Below are 19,456 nucleotides of genomic sequence, written 5' to 3'. Positions count from 1 at the left end.
CCCCCCCCCGATCTACAATTAAGAGCCAGTCAGCCAAGCCAAATCGCGAGAATTTACAAAATAATGTTTCTACTTTCTAGGAACAGGCTGGGTCGTCTGGTCTCGTTGCATGAACTGGGTCCTGGCCATCCATGGCCGGCAGCTCGCATCCATGGCCCCAAGCAGCTAGCCGACGATCCTCTCTCTCGGAACTAACCAGACGCCGACACTAACATATCTTCATTGGATGGCAACCCCCATCGGCGGTTTATTGGCTGCATCGTAATCATCTCGTATTGCTTGGCCCGTATCAAATCAGTGAGGATGATTACTACAGCACAGTAAGTGCAAAGTATGAACTCTGCCCTGCAGAATTAATAGATTCGTTAATTAATAAATTGTTCCTATTATTATAACGAAGATCATCCTAATGCTTCCATGGAGCAGGACTATTTAGCATTTACTGTACTACGTACAGTCAAGAATTGGAGATTAATAGCTTGACCGACCCGTTGACCGACAATAATAGCTTTTCGGAGCATCGGAGCTGAATTTATGCAATCGAGATTAGGTAATAGAGAGGAAGAAACCATGCCGCTGCTATGCATACATACTTTCTGCTTGAGCATGTTATGTCCTGTGGTGTAATCAGCAATACCCACCCTCATACATGCTTTACCTTACTTACCTCAGACTACGTCCCTACCAGACACAAACAAGTTTAAGTATCTTAGTTCAGTCAGGCTCTAGTATCGTAGTTGTTCTTTGCCGCGATGCTATGTCAATATACTTCGGGGAGAGCAATACAACCTCCATCGCGGTGACCCCGCGGAACTCGGGCTTTGGACATTTGCTGCAACGGAACCGGAAGCTCCGACTTGCCGGTAAGGTCCGCACCGTGCCATGGGACCGGATGTCGGATTTTAGAGGCAGCAAGCAAAAAAGAGTTTGGATCGCTGGGTCTGCAAATTTGAGGCAGACACGGCGCTGACTCAGTGCCACCGGTGACGGAGACCAGCGTAAGGCTGAATTAGGACTAAAGCACAGTAATCACACTCGTCCTCCTTTCACCTACTAAATAGTCTAGCTGGAAAAGGTAGATCAGATCGTTGGTGCCATGAGACTTTACTTTCTGCCCCCTTGCCCAACACTGCAGTGCCAAATATACTATCTTCTGACCTACTGTCTGGTAACCATCTAAGCCTTGTCCAGCTAAGCTTACCTTTCGTATTACTGATCCTGAGACTACTTGGCAGTGTCAAATGCCATCCTGAAATGCCTCGTTGTTTCCCCAAGGGAATCCGACCGAATGACTCCCTGGGTCGGGCTTGGCATTACGATCTAGCAAACGAGGGGTCTGGTTCTGGCGGGGACCAGATGGCAAACTTTTCTCTTTCGTTTTGTAACGTTTCCATCGCGGACCCTCCTATCTTGCATGAGAAAATTAAAGTCGCTAGCTGCTGAGGGCGAGGCTGAGAACGGCATAGTTATGGAGAAAGTTTAGCTGGTCAGCTGCCTTCTCGGCTTAATTGTACGAAAATCTATTGGAACTATATTTTTGAAAGTACACAGGCGTCCCACGGCAAGGTACTACTACTGTGATGAAGTGGGTGACAAAGAAACGCACGGCTGCCCTTTCAAGCTTCAGGGACACCGCATGATTTATCGACTACTATGGTACATTGGACTGAGGCCCGGGCGACTTCGAAGTAGTAAGAAAGGAGAGGACACCACTTTAGATGCCACCCGGGGCAATGCTGGATGGAGTACGTGATGGATACTTCGTTCGTCCGTTCAGCTGAGCCTAATTAGTAAAACCACAACTAGCTATACCCACCACTACATACCAGTAAGTAGGTGCCAGTGTGCCCTGTATCAAGCGCTCCTCGCAGAACGATGGCACTATGTTCGTTGTTGCACTACTCTGGACGTACATACTTTGACTAGCACTGGTAGTCTACAGTATACTAGCAGCGACATTCATAATTCAGTGCGAAAATACCATAACGTTCTGGAACTGGAATAGCCGGTTCTTCCTTTTCCAAGTCACCCCCAAACCTCGATAATGAGTAGGCGGGTTTAACTCGATCCAATGTAGCTAATCATCTTAATGAATTTCCTACTAGCGCTTGTCGGCGTCTAGGTTTGTCTTGTCGCCGTTGGCACGATGGCGCTAGGATAATCTCTTAACGCCGACGGGGATGGTCTTATCTAGTTCCTACCATACCGAAGGCTTCGGGCATTCTCCGTCATGTGAGCCTGCAGCAGATTTGAATAAGGATTACTGGAACTGAAGCAGTCGGGCTCCATCAGTTCCGAGCGCGCCGTAGGGCTGACCTGTCCGCGGATTCGGCGGGATGATCCAAGGATGAATGACCTGTTCACCCAATCCAGAACAGTCGATGGCTACTGGACCCTGTCAACTGACTGTTCTGAATAATACTACCTGAGCAGGTAACTGAAAACTTCGCCAATGCGGAGAGGCAAAGTGGTCTGACATCATCATCATTATCATCATCCCTTCCAACTAGTTATGATGTATCTCTAGAGTGTAGGATGACTATACTCAGGCTAAACAATTAACTAGTTGGTTATTTGTACTACGTACTATGTAAAATAGTTAGATCGAATCAAATGTTTATTGCTATCAAATGAAAACTCTTCTTCAGAGCAGTGTACCAAACGACCGGGTTTCCACAACACTTGCCACTAAGTACTTTCTGGTATGGAGACTCAAACCGTCATGGTTTCATTTGGTCCCCTCACCGTCCACAAATATTACGTAGTTGTGCATCGGTGGATGCTGAATAAGAAGGATTTATGCGTGCCGAGGATTCCGACCGATCAAATCCAGTCCGTCATCCCGTCTGGTGAGCTTCGACGCGTCTTGCCTTCTTCAGATCCCCTTTAGCTTTACCTCGGTTTCTTTGTCATGATTATGTCGGGCTGATCAAAAAATCCCTCTTCGATCTATGGTGAACGGGCGAATGGGATCCTCCTGGGCGACCAATTATCGTTTTTGACAATCATCTTACGATGTTTGCAAATCTGGTAGCTACACAGAACTATTGAAAATTACACACCTAAGTACTCTGCCTGGTGACCATGAGCTCCTCCGTGAGCTCTCCAGCGACGAGTCGCCCGAGTCTTCTAAATCCCCGCCAGCCCATCAAGGCGTTAACGGTAGCTTTCTGTCTCTGGAAGGCTCTAGTATATCTGGTCATCATCAGTTGCCCTGGCCTTGGCTACGACACTTCCACAAGCCATCTCTACCATAGCCACAGTCGCCCTGATGTCACCTCAGAAGACATCACCTATGCGCACCTTCCCATCCCACTCAAGTTCGTCCGCTGGGATTCCATTTACTTCTTGCATATCGCCGAAAATGGCTACCTCTTTGAGCAAGAGTGGGCGTTCGGCTACGGGTACACTAGAGTCCTTGCCTATATTGCCACTGGTAGATCTACCTGTCTTCCTCATCGAAAGTGTATTGCTGTGTTATTCGAGCACTAATTGTGGATGTAGCATTGCACCGATTAATCGGCCCTAGTGGAGCTGCCAGGACCGCTGTCGTGGCGACTGCTCTGTCTCATGTTGCCCATTATCTCGCAGTCTTAGCCTTGTATAGACTCTCTGTCAACGTATTCGGCCGTGACACGGCCACCCAGAGACTAATCTGCTTTCTTTCGGCATTTCTGCACATCATTTGTCCTGCAGGAGCATTTCTTTCCGCGCCCTATGGGGAGTCTTTGTTTTCTTTGCTCAACATTACAGGGTTCTATGTCTACTCGTCCTCCTTCCTCGATAACAAGGCGGGGAAGCGTCTCTCCGGCGACGTGAAACTGTTTGTAGCTGCGATCCTGTTTTCAGCAGCCACTGCAGTTCGCAGTAATGGGATCTTAAGTGGTATTCTATATGCTTATGATGCTCTCTTGCAGCTTCGGCGGGTTTGGTGCCAAAGGTTATCCATCGATGCCTGTGCCCATCTCTCCGTTATCATCATCAGTGGCTGTGTCATTGCCCTGGGACTTGTCGTTCCCCAAACTGTGGCCTATACCACATACTGTGTGGACGCCGATGCGTCACGCCCTTGGTGTCAATGGCTTGTCCCCAGTATCTATCGCTGGGTTCAAGGACATTACTGGTACGTTGGGATGGTTGACTAGCACCGCAGAACGCACTACTAACTTGAATAACAGGAATGTAGGATTTCTTCGGTATTGGACCGTGTCCAATATCCCACTTTTCTTGCTGGCAATGCCGATGCTGGCCATACTTAGCCGGTCGTCGCTATGGGCACTGGATGTGGCAGTGCCCTTCATCTTTCCGAGAGCTTTGAGCGGAGTGGACCAAGCGTCGTCGTCAGCCACGACTGCCTCCCTGCTCCTCCGACTAGCTGTACCGCAAGGATTGCTTGCGGTCATGGCTTTGACCTCTTACCATGTTCAGATAATCAATAGGATATCTTCAGGATATCCACTATGGTACTGGTATCTCGTATATTTGGTATCGGGCAACTGGGGGCAAACCCGACCTTCCCTACAAGACAGCCGCACCTTTACTGTGGCTGTGCGGGGCATGGTCGCCTATGCACTGATCCAGGCCATTCTGTTCGGGTCTTTCCTCCCGCCCGCGTGATCCAATCGCAAGTCTATAACAGGGTATATGAAGGATAATATAACTCATAATATAAGAAAGTACCATTACCTGTTTAATTTACCCCCCTTTTTCCCCGGTCAAAGGGTCTCTCGTGTAATCAGGTGTGGCGAACCATTTAGAGATGGCCTCGAACATCGAGTCTTACATCCTCCATCCCACATTTCAAGACTACTCTTGCCTGCAAATTTGTAGGATGTAAATTCCACTTACCGGCGAATGAATTCATCTCCAAAAAGTCTATCTCAGTATATACCGTAGGTAGAACTTGCCTCGCCGCGGCGCAAACCACTCGGTGGTTGTTCTGGAGACGGGGCCCAATTAGGCTGCGGCCGTTACGTGGAATTATGTCATCACCGATCCTACAAAACTGAGCCAGATTCACTTGACGGACACCTCCACCGTCGGATTGCTACGTCTGAGCTCGAGTTTATCTCAACCCCGAGCGTAATTCTGTGCAAGAAAGCTTTCCTGGCCAAATTCGCATCTCATACAAGTGATACCTGACACCTTACTTGGGGTCTTCCATCTTGTGCAGTCTGGCGCCTTTGACATTCCTGGTCGCCTCGTTAGCCAAGTCTTAGTAAATCGCCTATGCGAAGACTGATAGCAGATCACTGTTTGGGCATCGATATCTGCAGCTTAGAATTTGCTTCCAACCTTCATGTTTAAGGTGCGACTCCGTCCATTGCCACACACACCATTTCAGTCGGTCAGGATAAAGCTAGCTAACACACCGCGGTCCGCAGAGTCCCCCCGAACCTCCTCCCACGTTCCCAACCTCTGTACCCCAGTAATCGCCGGACTGATCGCTCGACGATGGATCAATCAGGTCCTAAGGCCATTCTCACATCCGATAACTTCCAAAATGTTCACGAGATATCGCGAGCTACCTCTCCCGGAGGTGAGCCTGTCGCCTTAAACGGAGAGGGCGAGCCCAAGGCACGGGTCCGGCCTCGCACATACCCATACTTTAAATACCTACCATACACGCCGGAAGACGAATCGGAAAGGCAGCGCAACCTGCGAGAGATTCTAAAGCAGCTGTATATCGCGGTGGAGGCTGGTGACTTCAGTCCTGGTGCAGTGCATTGGACGCGAGAGCTCAGAGGATGGCTGTCACTCAAGTTTGATCCGACTCGAAGCGAGCGGATCAATCTTGTCAAGCTGTACTATGAGCTGTCACTCGCTCCTGGAATCGACCCTAATGTTTCAGAGCGGTTCGCAAGCATGTTCATGCTCCTTACCAAGTAAGTGCGCCCGCTACTTTCGTCGCTCGAAGGCCTCGGAACTAACTTTTGTGCTACAGGCGCAAGCATTATCTCAGACCAGTCAAAGATTTAACACTAGATTGGAGACCGCTATACAGAGAATTGAAGTCATTCGTGCTACCGACGGAGTCTGGGCTTGTGCATTCAACTAACTTGAAGCGCAATGTAAAGACATTGACAAAGCTCTGCGCCTTCGTTCAATTGTATATCGACCCATGTGAGCTGCCAGCTATGCTGGAAGAGTTCCTTCCCCATTACACTACGTCCTTCTCGGAAGGCGCCTTTGTCGTCGTTGGGTTGATCAATCTCCTTCTTCCTACTTCTCCCCCGCCCGAATCCAGAGAGGATCTTCTTCCGCATCATTACCTCCCTACTCATTTCCATCTCTGGTCGCTTGTGAGCCGTTCGAAGACATTTGACATTACCTACCTTGATTATCTGTCTCGTCTAGCTCGAGATTCATTGCCTGCTGGCAATATACCCTTCTCAGAGTATGGCTTATTCACCAAGGAACAGTCATCGCTCATCTTCACGGCTATCCTCCGGCTACTGGAAATTCCGGTCGGGCAGTCCACATCGCCTTACAGCGCTCTTGTGGACATCTCTTCCGGGCTGGGAATAATGCTGGATCGAGACACTCGGAAGCACCCTGTTGCTCATCACATTGCTCGATGGATTGTGATGTCACTCTCGCCCGCTTGCCTTGAAGCCGAGGAATCAGTACTTACTCAGCTTGAGGGCCTTATACAAGCTGTAGAGACCTTCTTCCATCCTTCCAATTCCGGTAGTTGGACGAAGACCTTGTCCCAGTTGGTGTACTATCTAGCCGACTTTTTCGTCATGCGCTGGAACCGTGAGCAGAGTGGGGAGATGGATATACCAGAAGAGCGGAGGCTGACTGAGCCTTTGAAGCGCCGTTTCGTGCTTTGTTTACGCGACGTCATCTTCATGGGTATCTATGCCAAAAGTGGTACCGCAATGAGCTTTTCTCTGTCTACCCTACAGAGTCTGGCATTTTTGGAGCCTCATCTGATCCTTCCAGGAGCTCTGCAGCGGATTTACCCGTCACTTCAAGGTCTTGTAGAGGTTCATCGCACTACCTCTTCGCTCCGTGCTCTGCAGGTCCTCTCGCGCATTATCTCAAGGACGAAGGGCTACCGCTGCCATATGACCACTTTATTGGGCCTTGCACTACCGGGCGTCGACGCTAATGACCTCGAGAAGTCTCTGCATGCATTGTCCTTTATCCAGTCCGCATGCTATAACATACCTATGGCAGATCTGACGAGAGAAGGGGATGATGTAAATTGTAACATGCTCGCAATGCAATGGATTACCGGCGAGATGGAACGCATGGAAGAGCAAGGCGTCGAGGTGCAGTTGAATTACGACACCGAGCTGGACGATAAGACAGAAGAAATGATACTACGGTCCTCTACGTGCGGGTTTGGGGACTTTATTGTATCGTTCTTGGGTCGTGTTTTCACCCTCCTAGAGAACCTGCCGGACGTGACCAGGGTCCGAAATGGTTCCCCTGAAGAGAACATCGTGAATACTCTTCCCGCCACCTTTATGCCGTTACTCTCGTCCCTCTCCCCGGAGTACTACGATATTGCTCTTTCGAAGGTCGTTGACTTCGTGTCGAACCATGTTATCCACCAAGCTCGGGATGCAATGGCCTTCATCTGTAACTCTGTGTGCAAAGTCAGCCCTGCGAAGGCTTTGAAACGCTTCATTCCCGTGTTGACACAGGCTATCCGTACTGAGATCGATGATAATGGCGCAGGATCCACTAGGACAACGGGCACAGATGTCCTTCCTCGCGACCGTGGCCTGGTATGGAATGTTAGCATGCTGAGCATGTGCGTCGTCCATGTCGGAGATGCAGTTCTCGCACATAAGAAAGAACTCTTCGACATAGCTGTGTACATGCAGCAGAAGTGTAGGGGAATACCGACGGTTCATATCTCCAATTTCATTCACCATCTCCTTCTCAACCTGACGGGAACATATACATCGGACTACTCATTGTATGAGCCTGATGTGGTTGCCAAGGGAATACAGCCTGATCTGTGGAGCTACCGACAGGATCCTTGTAAACTGAGCGTAAAGTGGCATGTTCCAAAGCGTGAAGAGCTCGAATTTGCCGTTGAGCTCTTCCAGAACCAGGCGCAGTCTGCTCTCAAGCAGCTGACGGCACTGACCACGGAGACTTCCAGCGTCAAGCGTGATGGAAGTGGAAAAGACTGGTCAGACGAGGTAACCAGAAATCTGGTCCTGCTACGACTTATCCTTTCGGGTATCTCTGTGCTCTTCGATCCGAAGGCAGCATCAACAACAACTGTCAACAGTTCTACCACATCCTCCAATGATGTGGAGATGGCAGATGCCAAACAAGATTCGCACACCGTTGACGATGAAGATGCCGACTCGGCCCTGGACAGCTCTGATGAAGCGGCTGTCCGGGAATCTTTCTCCTACCCAACAAATTATCCACTGCGTGAGACGGACCAGATGTACACTACGATTCACGAGATCCGAGAGAAGGCAGGCTGGGTCCTCCACGATGTCCACAGATTCCTCTCTGATAAGCAGGAGGATGATGTGCCCTGCTTTGCAGCCCTCTACTCGGCTTACCGGTCTTGGTTTGTGGACGTGGGTATTGAGAGATCCGCCCATGTCCTTGACAGAGTAACACGTCTCCTTGCGGCCGACATTCACCCTTATAAGATGAGCGGTATCCGTAAAGACTACCCTCGTCCTCTGCTCGTACGCAGGGCGAATGTGTACCATCTGCAGCGCTTGAGACACAATGCAGCGCCTCGTCGTCGGTCCAAGCTGGATGAGATTCTGCTATTAGACATTGCCGAGTCCTGCGTTTCCCTTTATACCGAAACGCGGCGCAATGCTCAAAGTGCGGGCGAATCGGCCCTCAAGGCTGTCTGGGGTTCCCGGCTGCTTGTCATCCCTCCTCTTCTCAAAGCTCTCCAAAAGGGCATCAGGGAGAATGATCACGCACGGATTAAAGGAGCGTTGTTCTCTCTGTTGCTCGGCAGCGTCGCCAAGACAGTCGGTCGTCACTGGAAATTCGCGCCCACTTTGGTCCGAACCTTCATAGACGCAAGTGCCGTCGACAAGCCGTCTGTCCAGAGGATCTGCTCTAGCGCAGTGTTCCAGATCATGGATTATGGTCGTTCCATGGAAAGAATGGCCATCTTGGACCGCGACATCGTTGAGGCTATCGCTCCACAAGAGAACGTTTCAGATGAGATCACGCAGAAACGGGAGACAATCAACAACAAGCGTGTGCTTATCGAGAAAAAGAAGGCTGACCTGTCAGAAGAGCTTGTCAACCTTGCCCGGGTTTCTCACTGGAAGGTGGCCAGCCGCGCGGCTACTATTGTTATTACAATGGGCCTCAGGTTCGATTATGTTGCAAGCGAGAACCTCATAGACCTGGTGACTCACGGCTCAATCGACGATCACCCCGGTCTAAGGGGTATGTATTCCCAAGCGCTCATCGCATTGTTCACGATGATAGATGTGCGGGCAATTTGCAGCCATGATTACAAGAACTATATTTTGGGACATCAACATTTCCCTTCCAAAATCAAGGTTGCCACCAAGCGGTACGAAGAAGGATGGACCAAAGAATATCTTTCGAGTTTTGGAAATCCCGAAGCGGAGTACTACGTTGACCATGATTTCCCTGGTTGGCTGGTGTGGGCAGATAGCATGCCTGCCTACAAATCGAATGTGGCACGGGATATCGAATACGACGAAGTGGAGTGGAAGGTTCGCGCCTATATGGGTAAACTGTTCGACCGAAGCTGGTTCTCCAAATTCTTCATGTACTTGAAGCAAGAGCCCCGAGATCCTTCGGCGGATAAATTCCGTATGCCCTGCGCTATGATGCTTCTCTACGCATTTGAATTGATGCTTCGAGATGGTCTCACAGCAGCCACTTTCCAGGACATTCAGGAGGAAATCCAGCTTGTGTTTGAAGATGGCAGCGACAAACATCAACATAGGGCTACCGCGGAGATTCTTGGCGCTCTGGTGAGCTCTGTGGCGGATACAAGTGTCGAGAAGCGCACAATGGTCTGGGAATACGCTTTCCCTATTGTCCAGAAGATTTTCACTGATGGCTTGACTCCCGAGAACTCTGGCTACTGGACGACTTTCCTCCACATGATTCTCCAGTGCCGGGATCCTCGACGAGCCTGGCCATTGGTTGACTGGCTTGCTAGTTTCCGGCTGGACATGGGTACAAATGCCGCTTTTAAGGAAAGCTCCAAGATCAATCTGCTACACCAGTCTATCATCGATGCTGGGTGGCACTTCCAACTTGAGAAGCCGATTATAAAGGATTTCCTTGCCCACCTTGATCATCCTTACAAGGGCGTTCGCGAAGCGATGGGTCAGACGATCGCGACGATATTCCGCACCAGATACCACGAGTCCTATGCTGATCTCAAACGTCTACTATCAGCCCAAGAGTCAGCATCATCGGTGGGTACCTATCCTTACCTTCCGACTGAAGAATTCACAAAGATGGTCCATGAGGTGTTTGGCCGCATTGAGAAATGGCGCCATGAGAGGACTCCTGGCCAACAAGCGCCCTCATCCTACACATCGGGCTGCAAGACAGTTCTTCTGTGGCTCGATTCGACTCTTTCGTCTCACGAGTGCACGCAACTGGTCCCCTTCTTCCCGGATCTGTTCACGGGGCAACTCTTGCACATGATGGATGTCAAGGAGGACCCAGAGCTGCAGTCCTTGGCATACCACGTCTTCCGTCATCTGCCCAACATTCCGTATCCGGCTGAAGACAATTCTGGATTCATCAAAACTCTCATCCACATTGGACAGACCTCTCCCTCGTGGCATCAACGCCTGCGAGTCATGATCAATATCCAAATCATATATTTCCGTCGCCTCTTCTTGCTCTCCAGCGGTGATCGAGACAAACTGTTCGAGTGTGTCGCGAGCATGTTGGAAGATCCTCAGCACGAAGTGAGAGTGGGTGCATCGGCCACATTGTCCGGTATGATCCGTTGCTCGCCTGTGTCTCTCCGGCAGGAGATGGTCAACCGACTCAGAGAACGGTTCACCAAGGTATTGGTCGAGAATCCCCTTCCGAAGAAACCTAAGGGATTCCGCTCTGGCCTATCGACTCCGGTCTCCTCAGGGGCTGGTACACCGACCCCTGAACATACCCGACTCATCTTAGTCAGGCACGGTGCTGTTCTGGGTCTCGGGGCGCTCATCCAAGCGTTCCCATACAACAGTCCGCCCCCGAGCTGGATGCCGGAGGCGCTGACGACACTTAGTGTTCGTGCTGCCAGTGATCCAGGCATTGTTGGTTCTAGCGTCAAGTCTATCATCAGTGAATTCAAGAAGACAAGGCAAGATACTTGGCATATTGATGCAAAGGTAAGTTTCAACTACCATACAGGAGTGATCAAGCCCAGGGGCATCAATTCACTAACTTGTTTCTATAGGCCTTCACGCCGGATCAGCTTGAGGATCTTTCTGGAGTTCTTTGGAAGAGCTATTTCGCATAATGCTCAAATGAGGGACGATAACCATGCATGGGTGGAAGAGTTTGTCATGCATTCTTCTTTTCACACGACACGTTCAAGATTTGCATATCGTTTTAGGCTTGTCTGGGTTACAGTATTGAGTGGATACGGGAGCTGGCCAGCATTGGGTAGTATACGTAGGGACTTAGCATTTTAAAATCCACAAGACATCTATTGTTTGATACCTTGTATATCTGCATCTCCTGCTGTCGCCTGTTCGCATGGACATTCCTAACACTATCATTTCACAAGGTGGATATATGATATAGTTGGTATAGTAGTACGTGGTGGTGGTGTTGTTGCAGATGGAGGCCAAGTTTAGTCAGCCGGCGTGAGCAACATCACGTGCTGGAAAGCAGCCCACGCGGCTCGGCGGCCATCGAACCGCATCATCAATCGAACTCCAGGGGCGCTGGATAGCTTCAAGTCCTCCCTTACGGTTAATCCTTTGCCAGTTCGGCTTTGGAAGTCTATCTTTATTCCACAGCAAGTTATTCAATCTCTGGTTCTAGCGCTCCTGCGCGTTTTTGTCCCTGTGGTGTAGAAGAACTGCTCAAGGCAGTCTTGCTTTCACCATGGCTCCAAGGGACACCTTGTTCCGCTCGTCGGAGATGAGCTTGACCCAGCTCTATATCGCCAACGAGATCGGAAGAGAGGTTGTCAGTGCTTTGGGAGAGCTCGGTCAGGTCCAATTTAGAGATGTGAGTCTGTTGCTTGGATATCTTAGTTGACATGCACGAACGAATCCAGCTGATATATGTTGCGTCTGTTTCTAGCTTAACCCCGACACCAATGCGTTCCAGCGTACCTTTACGAAGGAGATTCGTCGTTTGGATAATGTGGAAAGACAGCTGCGTATGTTCTGCAATCAGCGATAAGGTTTCTATGAACCTCGATCTAATCCGTCTCGCACACCAGGCTACTTCCATGCCCAGATGGACAAGGCAAGCATCCCCATGAGATCTTCGTCTGAATTCTCCGACACACTGGCTGCTCCTTTGGCCTCCGAAATCGACGAGCTCGCCGAGCGTAGCGAAAGCCTCGAACAACGGATCGCTTCGCTCAACGATAGCTATGAGACCCTGAAGAAACGTGAGGTGGAGTTGACTGAGTGGCGCTGGGTGCTGAGGGAAGCTGGTGGTTTCTTCGATCGCGCTCACAGCCATACGGAGGAAATCCGTCAATCTTTCGACAACGACGAAGCCCCTCTTCTCCGTGATGTCGAACAGCAGAGCCGCGGCCCCAACGGCGATGCGCAGGGTCAGCAGTCTTTCCTGGAGATGAACATCGGATTTGTGGCTGGTGTGATTCCGCGGGACAGGATCGGTGCCTTCGAGCGCATCTTGTGGCGTACTCTGCGTGGTAACCTCTACATGAACCAGTCGGAGATCCCCGAGGCCATCATCGACCCGACGACCAACGAGGAGTCCCACAAGAACGTTTTCGTCATCTTTGCTCACGGAAAGAGCATCATCGCTAAGATCCGAAAGATCTCCGAGTCGCTTGGGGCCTCTCTTTACAACGTCGATGAGAACAGTGAGCTGAGACGGGATCAGATTCATGAGGTCAATACCCGCCTGGGTGATGTTGGCAATGTCCTGCGTAACACCAAGAACACCCTCGACGCGGAGCTCACGCAGATTGCCCGCTCTCTTGCCGCTTGGATGATCATTGTCAAGAAGGAAAAGGCTGTGTATGATACACTGAACAAGTTCTCCTACGATCAGGCGAGAAAGACTCTTATCGCGGAAGCATGGTGTCCGACCAATTCGCTGGGCTTGATTAAGTCGACGTTGCAGGACGTCAACGACCGCGCTGGGCTGAGTGTGCCTACCATCGTTAATCAAATCCGGACCAACAAGACCCCACCAACCTATATGCGGACGAACAAGTTCACTCAAGCTTTCCAGACTATCGTCGACGCCTACGGTATCTCGAAGTATTCTGAAGCCAACCCCGGATTGTACACCATCGTCACATTCCCCTTCCTTTTCGCTGTCATGTTCGGTGATTTTGGCCACGGTGCCTTGATGACCATGGCTGCCGCCGCTATGATCTTCTGGGAACGCAAGCTGGCGAAGACCAAGCTGGATGAGCTGACTTACATGGCTTTCTACGGTCGTTACATCATGCTTATGATGGGTCTATTTTCTATGTACACCGGTCTTCTCTACAACGATATCTTCTCCAAGTCCTTCACGGTCTTCCCCAGTCAGTGGCAGTGGCCCGACGATATCAAGCAAGGACAGACCGTCGAGGCATCGTTGAAGACTGGTTATCGCTTTCCTTTCGGTCTGGACTGGAACTGGCACGAAGCCGAGAACTCTCTTCTTTTCACCAACAGTCTGAAGATGAAGATGAGTATTTGTCTCGGTTGGGCACACGTAAGAGACTTTCACTCAATTTTTTTTCCGCACTACAATTGTTAACCTTGTTCACAGATGACGTACGCTCTCTGCCTGCAATACGTCAACGCTCGGCACTTCAAGTCGAAGGTTGATGTTATTGGTAACTTTATTCCCGGAATGATCTTCTTCCAGTCCATCTTCGGTTACCTTGTTCTTACCATCATCTACAAGTGGTCCGTTGATTGGAACGCCCGAGGCCAATCTCCTCCCGGACTTCTCAACATGCTTATCTTCATGTTCCTCTCCCCGGGAACTGTTGAGGAACAGCTCTACCCCGGTCAGGCCAGCGTCCAGGTTCTTCTCTTGCTTCTTGCTGTCATTCAGGTGCCGATCATGCTCTTCTTCAAGCCATTCTACCTTCGTTGGGAGCACAACCGTGCCCGCGCTCTTGGATACCGTGGCCTTGGCGAGCCATCCCGGATCAGTGCGTTAGAAGACGATGCCGATGGTGGTCGCGACAGCATGGCCAGCGATGGTGAAGGTGTTGCCATGATCGCCCAGGATCTCGGTGACGAAGAGCACGAGGAGTTCGATTTCGGCGAGATCATGATCCACCAGGTCATCCACACTATTGAATTCTGTCTGAACTGTATCTCCCACACCGCCTCCTACCTGCGTCTGTGGGCTCTGTCTCTGGCCCACCAGCAGCTCTCTATCGTGCTGTGGGACATGACCATTGGCGGCGCTTTCGAGCAAGAGTCCCCCACCATGCGGGTGATCATGATCGTTGTCACCTTCTACCTCTGGTTCACCTTGACCATTGCCATTCTCTGTGTCATGGAGGGTACCAGTGCCATGCTTCACTCCCTCCGTCTTCACTGGGTCGAAGCCATGAGCAAACATTTCATGGGTGACGGTATACCTTTCACCCCGTTCAGCTTCCAGACCCTCCTCGAAGAGGATCCTGTTGATTAGTCTTTCTTTTTCTGACTGCATGCGTTGCATTTTCCTTTCCTTTCACACTTTTGGATCAAGATGTCACATTAGTACATTCCCTGAGGGAATTCGATCGAATCTAGATATTCATGGCGTCTTGTCCTTTTATCCGTGTCTTTCTTTTGGCTGTGCTACTAGATGATCGGAAATATATATGTGGGTTGTATACTCAGAAAGAAGTCGTAGGTCATGTCGGTATAGCCATATGCAATGTAAATTATCTCGCTGTAGAGATTAGTGAACTAACATCCTGGTCACCCTGCAATCAGAGGAAATCGCACGTCTCGGTTTCAATAAGCATGTATGAAAGAAAGCGGGTAGTAAAGAATAAAGAGCCATGCCCAGACCGCAAACAGCAATTTAACAATCCTTCAGCGCCTCGTCGTGTACTAACTTGACATTTGTAGCGTATGTTTTTTTCTTTCAATTGCTCAAATGAATACCATATCCAACTATGGAATCTTTGCCGACTTCGCTGCAGTGTAGGATTTCGAAGAAGGAAATTTATTATTCCACCAATCAAGGGCATGCTTTAGCACAATCGCGTTAGCATTCATTCAGTGGTTGATATAGTTATCTAGGTATCATTTACTTGAATATCTTGTAGAATTATAATGTCTACTAATTAACCGAGAAAGGATATTTCAGTCACTGCTCTACATAGTATCATGCTCGCAATTGTTGCAGCTGGGATATATAGTAAAGTGTTCATCTTCATGCCGGTCAAGAAGTTACTCTTGTCATGTCAAATCTCCACTTCCAGTCTTCTATGATACATCATGCTATATGAATTTTAATTGTAATATTCTTCTAATGTCTGATGAGTAGGTATGGGTCTGTCAACTTAATCAAGGGGTTGCTGTGCATGATAATGTTTTATAACTAGGGTAGATGTTGGGTAAATATATATACTATCAGCAAGATTGTCCAAGCAGAGCTTACCACCTTACTACCAGTATAGACCTATAACTTAGTATATTATTCTGCACCAGGCCAGAAAACACACAGCTTATCTTCTGTCCCGTTAGCCGGAACTTTTAAAATTAGTTGGCCAATACTTTAACTGTACATCTGTGAGTAGGAGACAGGAAGATAATTTGGGCCAATAGGGCGGGGGCGGGGCAAGGTTGAAACAATGCAAAAGAACTGCGACGAGAATTTGAAGGCTCTATATTGTATCCTTCCGAGTAACGAGTAATCGCATTATTATAAGTTGGAAATCGGATGTATAATTATAGAATTTTTATTTGCATTTTTAGATATGTAAATATTTGTGGATCATAAATCACATGCCAGTGCAAAGGTGTCACCGGGTACCTGCTGTACGCACTGACTGGCTCGCATTAAGTAACATGAAACCATTAAACTCCACCCTAGTGCTGTTCCTTTGTGCCATGAACTCATTTGTGGTGCTGGTTGTACGTGTCGATAATCTTCTGTACCTCATCCTTCGAGCCCAGGAACACACCGCTCCGGTCGTGAATGTGTTCCGGAACCACCTCCAGAAGACGCTCCATCTGGGAGTTCACTGCCAGACCACCTGCGTTCTCGAAAAGCATAGCCATGGGGGCACACTCGTAGAGGATACGCAGCTTGCCCTTGCGGCTCTTGGAATCAGCCGGGTAGGCGAAAACACCACCGTAGAGGAGAGTCCGGTAGGCATCGGCCACCATGCTACCAATATAACGCGCGCTGTAAGGCTTCTGGCCGTCACCGGGGTACTTCAGCGAGTGGAGGTACTTGTTCACCCAGTCATCCCAGTACATGCTGTTACCCTCGTTGACCGAGTAGATGGCCCGCTTGGCGGGAAGCTGCATGTTGGGGTGTGTCAGGATGAATTCACCCAGAGAGTTCTCCATGGTGAAGCCATTGACACCGCCGTTGCGCATGGTGATCACCAGCTGTGCGGAGGCACCGTACATGGTGAAGCCAGAGGCAACCATCTCCGTGCCGGGGCGAAGGAGGTCCTGAGCAGTGACCTTGTTGTTGGGACCGAGAACCTCATCGGGAAGCTTGAAGATTCCGAAGATGGTACCAACCGAAACGCCAGCGTCAAGGTTGGAGGAACCGTCGATAGGGTCGCAGACCACGGCATAGCGGGCGTTGGGGTGCTCGTCGAAGATGATAGCCTCTTCCTCCTCCTCGGAAACAAGGATACGGCACTTGCCGGAGCCCTTCATGGCGGAGATGAACACATCGTTGCCGATGACGTCAAGCTTCTTCTGATCGTCGCCAGTCGTGTTTGAGGAACCAGCCAAACCAGTCAGGTTAATCAAGGAAGCGCGACGAATGTAGTAGGCAATAGACTTGAAAGCAAATTGGAGAGCGTGGCAGAGTAGTCTGGAAAGAGGGGGGGGAAATCCCGTTAGTAAGAGAAACAGCCAGAATTGAGGAGGGGTAGGAAAACTCACGTGAAGTCACCGGTGGCTTCTGGAACCTTGGTCTGCTCCTCTGTGAGGAAGCGGGTGAGGGTAACAATATCTGTGTTGATGTTCTCCTGTCCTACGGGAGGAGCACCGCCATTGCCGCTTGAAGACATGTTGTGCAGCGTGTGGTTTGAAGCTGGGGGAAGAGTGGGCTTGTAAAGTAGTAGTAGTACAAGTGGGAAAGCGGAGACAATCTAGTCTGGCGCTGGCTGCTTCTTTTTAAAAGAACTTTGGCTTTTCAACCTCGGGTCAACGGGGAAAGCAGGAAGATGCGGAGATAACCAGGGTACAGAGGAGGGGTGGGAATGAGCTGGGAGGAGCAGTTGAGATGTAGTTTATAAGTACTTTGGGACAAGTGGAGGAGGGAGGGACAGTTGGCAATGAGTACGTAGATATGTAGAAAGCTGCAGGAAGAAAGTGATCTATCCTCCATCCCAGGAGAACAGGGGCATCCTTTAAGTGAGCGTTGGGGCCAGCCAGGACCAATCTTTTACCGGGTTAGGAACCTAACGTCAGAAGCCAGAATAAACCGGACATTTACAACAAAAAAGAGAGAGTGGAGAGAGAGAGAGCATCCAGAACCCTTTTCCCTTTGGGCCTGACGCAATAACTAGAAAGGAAGGATGGTTTTCGTCATTTCCCCCACTCTAACCCGGTTTGGGCGGGTTCCCGGCTCTTTCTCTTGCCTTCGCCCGGTTTAGCCCCGAATTTCCCCGCGCTGGGATCTGGAGTTTCTTTCTACCAGTACGGAGTAGTCTATCCCGCATACTAGGAAGCATACTAGCTATCTACTAGATAGTTGGTAGTAAAATTATATTGGTGTGGTCAGGCTCCTAGAGCATCCTGTGCTTCAAAAGATACTATTCATTCTCATGCTTCCATTCGGATGAGCAACAGCGATAAACACACCCCACGCTGGTTCAAACCCGGACTATTGAACTCCCTCGGCTCGTATTAAGGGGCTTAAAGAAAAATGTCGCATAAGCGCAGCTAGAAAGGATACCTAGACTATCTCTCAACCCGTTGTACCTAATCGCGGCGGGTGGATTTCGGATGGTCACCAGACATGCGAATTTTGATAATCCGCGTCAAACTATGCCGAACTATTCGAGTCTCGCCCGCTCTGTTTAATCAGTCGATTCCGGATCCCTCCTGAACAGCCGGAGTAGTACCTCCTGCTCCGTTGATCAACAAGGGATAGGTTAGTAACATGTCTCAAACATTTGGTCCAGCCTAATGGATCAGAGCTATTGCTCTGGCCATGAATAGTATGATCCCCCATGTCAGTCTATTATTATAACGAGTTTCATCCATCGGGAACCCGATTCAAAACCGGAAGGTAAGACGGGAAGTTACACCGCCTTCTATTCCGCCTTCTGAGGCAGACAGACACGGCAGAACGGTTGTCGGTTAGATGCTTACCTAAACCACTCATAACCGGACCACATTGGGGCTAGCTTCTCGGTAAAATTAGCTCCGAACGGAATGCTTGAAAAACTTCGACGCGGATTTCCAGCTTTCTTCCCACACAACAACATCCCACACTGTGTGATGCCTTCCTATAATGCCCGTGGAAGCATGCATCACATATCTGTAGAGATCACCACATTACCGTGGCTTTGCTCACCTTTGTTGTTGAACTGACACATCTCGCCTCGATGCACAGGATTCAATTGGTAAGTGCCACAATTGCCAGCGCTTCCATCATCCCCATTCCCCTCTTTATGATGATACCTACAACCATTTCAAACTAGAGTCTTTGACCCCTTCAGGGCATGAAAACTCACTTGTTTTGCACGTCAGTCTGATGCTTTTGCTCAAGACATTCTTGTTCAATTTACAGGCATTGATCAAAGCAGGATGCTAACGGTCAACAGGACACTAATACTCTCATCTAGCTCCCAGAACAATGCGCGAGTCTGTCTGAGTCAATGGTATGCTCTCCATTTTACCTTTCCTTTTTCTTTTCTCCCCATGACTTGCATGATGCTTCTTTTTACAATATATACGCTGGAAATTACCGACTGAGACCTTCGGGTCATCGACGATATAAATTGGCTATTTCTGATCAGTCATAAAAACTGCCTATTGTTTTCACTGTCATCAATTTTGTTCGCATATGCTGACGGTTACAAGATTGTCTACAGATCTCACAGGCTCTTATCACCACATATATAGTTGGCGAAGGGTAAGCT

At 49.5% G+C, this 19,456-nt stretch overlaps 5 protein-coding genes across 5 annotated transcripts; 4 read left to right on the top strand and 1 right to left on the bottom strand.

The window, feature by feature from the left end:
* Positions 1-1,060: 1,060 nt before the first annotated feature.
* On the top strand, positions 1,061-1,723 carry BO85DRAFT_449996 (uncharacterized protein). Its single transcript, XM_025660282.1, has 2 exons — positions 1,061-1,168; positions 1,236-1,723. The coding sequence occupies exon 2, from the start codon at positions 1,255-1,257 to the stop codon at positions 1,441-1,443; it is 189 nt and encodes a 62-aa protein (XP_025515195.1). The 5' UTR covers positions 1,061-1,168; positions 1,236-1,254; the 3' UTR covers positions 1,444-1,723.
* A 1,147-nt stretch (positions 1,724-2,870) lies between these two features.
* Positions 2,871-4,692, top strand: BO85DRAFT_478423 (DUF409 domain protein). Its single transcript, XM_025662898.1, has 3 exons — positions 2,871-3,436; positions 3,505-4,123; positions 4,179-4,692. Exons 1-3 carry the CDS (start codon positions 3,085-3,087, stop codon positions 4,615-4,617), a joined length of 1,410 nt encoding a protein of 469 aa, XP_025515194.1. The 5' UTR covers positions 2,871-3,084; the 3' UTR covers positions 4,618-4,692.
* A 353-nt stretch (positions 4,693-5,045) lies between these two features.
* BO85DRAFT_520720 (proteasome activator BLM10) lies at positions 5,046-11,674 on the top strand. Its single transcript, XM_025665154.1, has 4 exons — positions 5,046-5,308; positions 5,385-5,885; positions 5,945-11,342; positions 11,411-11,674. Exons 2-4 carry the CDS (start codon positions 5,455-5,457, stop codon positions 11,471-11,473), a joined length of 5,892 nt encoding a protein of 1,963 aa, XP_025515193.1. The 5' UTR covers positions 5,046-5,308; positions 5,385-5,454; the 3' UTR covers positions 11,474-11,674.
* Positions 11,675-11,896: 222 nt separating this feature from the next.
* BO85DRAFT_469310 (H(+)-transporting V0 sector ATPase subunit a) lies at positions 11,897-15,098 on the top strand. The gene is made up of 4 exons (XM_025662323.1): positions 11,897-12,192; positions 12,268-12,346; positions 12,410-13,875; positions 13,933-15,098. The coding sequence occupies exons 1-4, from the start codon at positions 12,067-12,069 to the stop codon at positions 14,812-14,814; spliced, it is 2,553 nt and encodes an 850-aa protein (XP_025515192.1). The 5' UTR covers positions 11,897-12,066; the 3' UTR covers positions 14,815-15,098.
* A 965-nt stretch (positions 15,099-16,063) lies between these two features.
* On the bottom strand, positions 16,064-17,869 carry fbp1 (fructose 1,6-bisphosphate 1-phosphatase). The gene is made up of 2 exons (XM_025657961.1): positions 17,247-17,869; positions 16,064-17,175 (listed from the first exon to the last, which is right to left on the bottom strand). Exons 1-2 carry the CDS (start codon positions 17,372-17,374, stop codon positions 16,236-16,238), a joined length of 1,068 nt encoding a protein of 355 aa, XP_025515191.1. The 5' UTR covers positions 17,375-17,869; the 3' UTR covers positions 16,064-16,235.
* Positions 17,870-19,456: the final 1,587 nt, after the last annotated feature.

The sequence above is a fragment of the Aspergillus piperis genome (assembly GCF_003184755.1).
Source record: "Aspergillus piperis CBS 112811 unplaced genomic scaffold BO85scaffold_10, whole genome shotgun sequence".
NCBI lineage: Eukaryota > Fungi > Ascomycota > Eurotiomycetes > Eurotiales > Aspergillaceae > Aspergillus > Aspergillus piperis.
The sequence above is the reverse complement of the archived record's forward strand: the minus strand, read 5'-3'. Positions and strand labels throughout refer to the sequence as shown.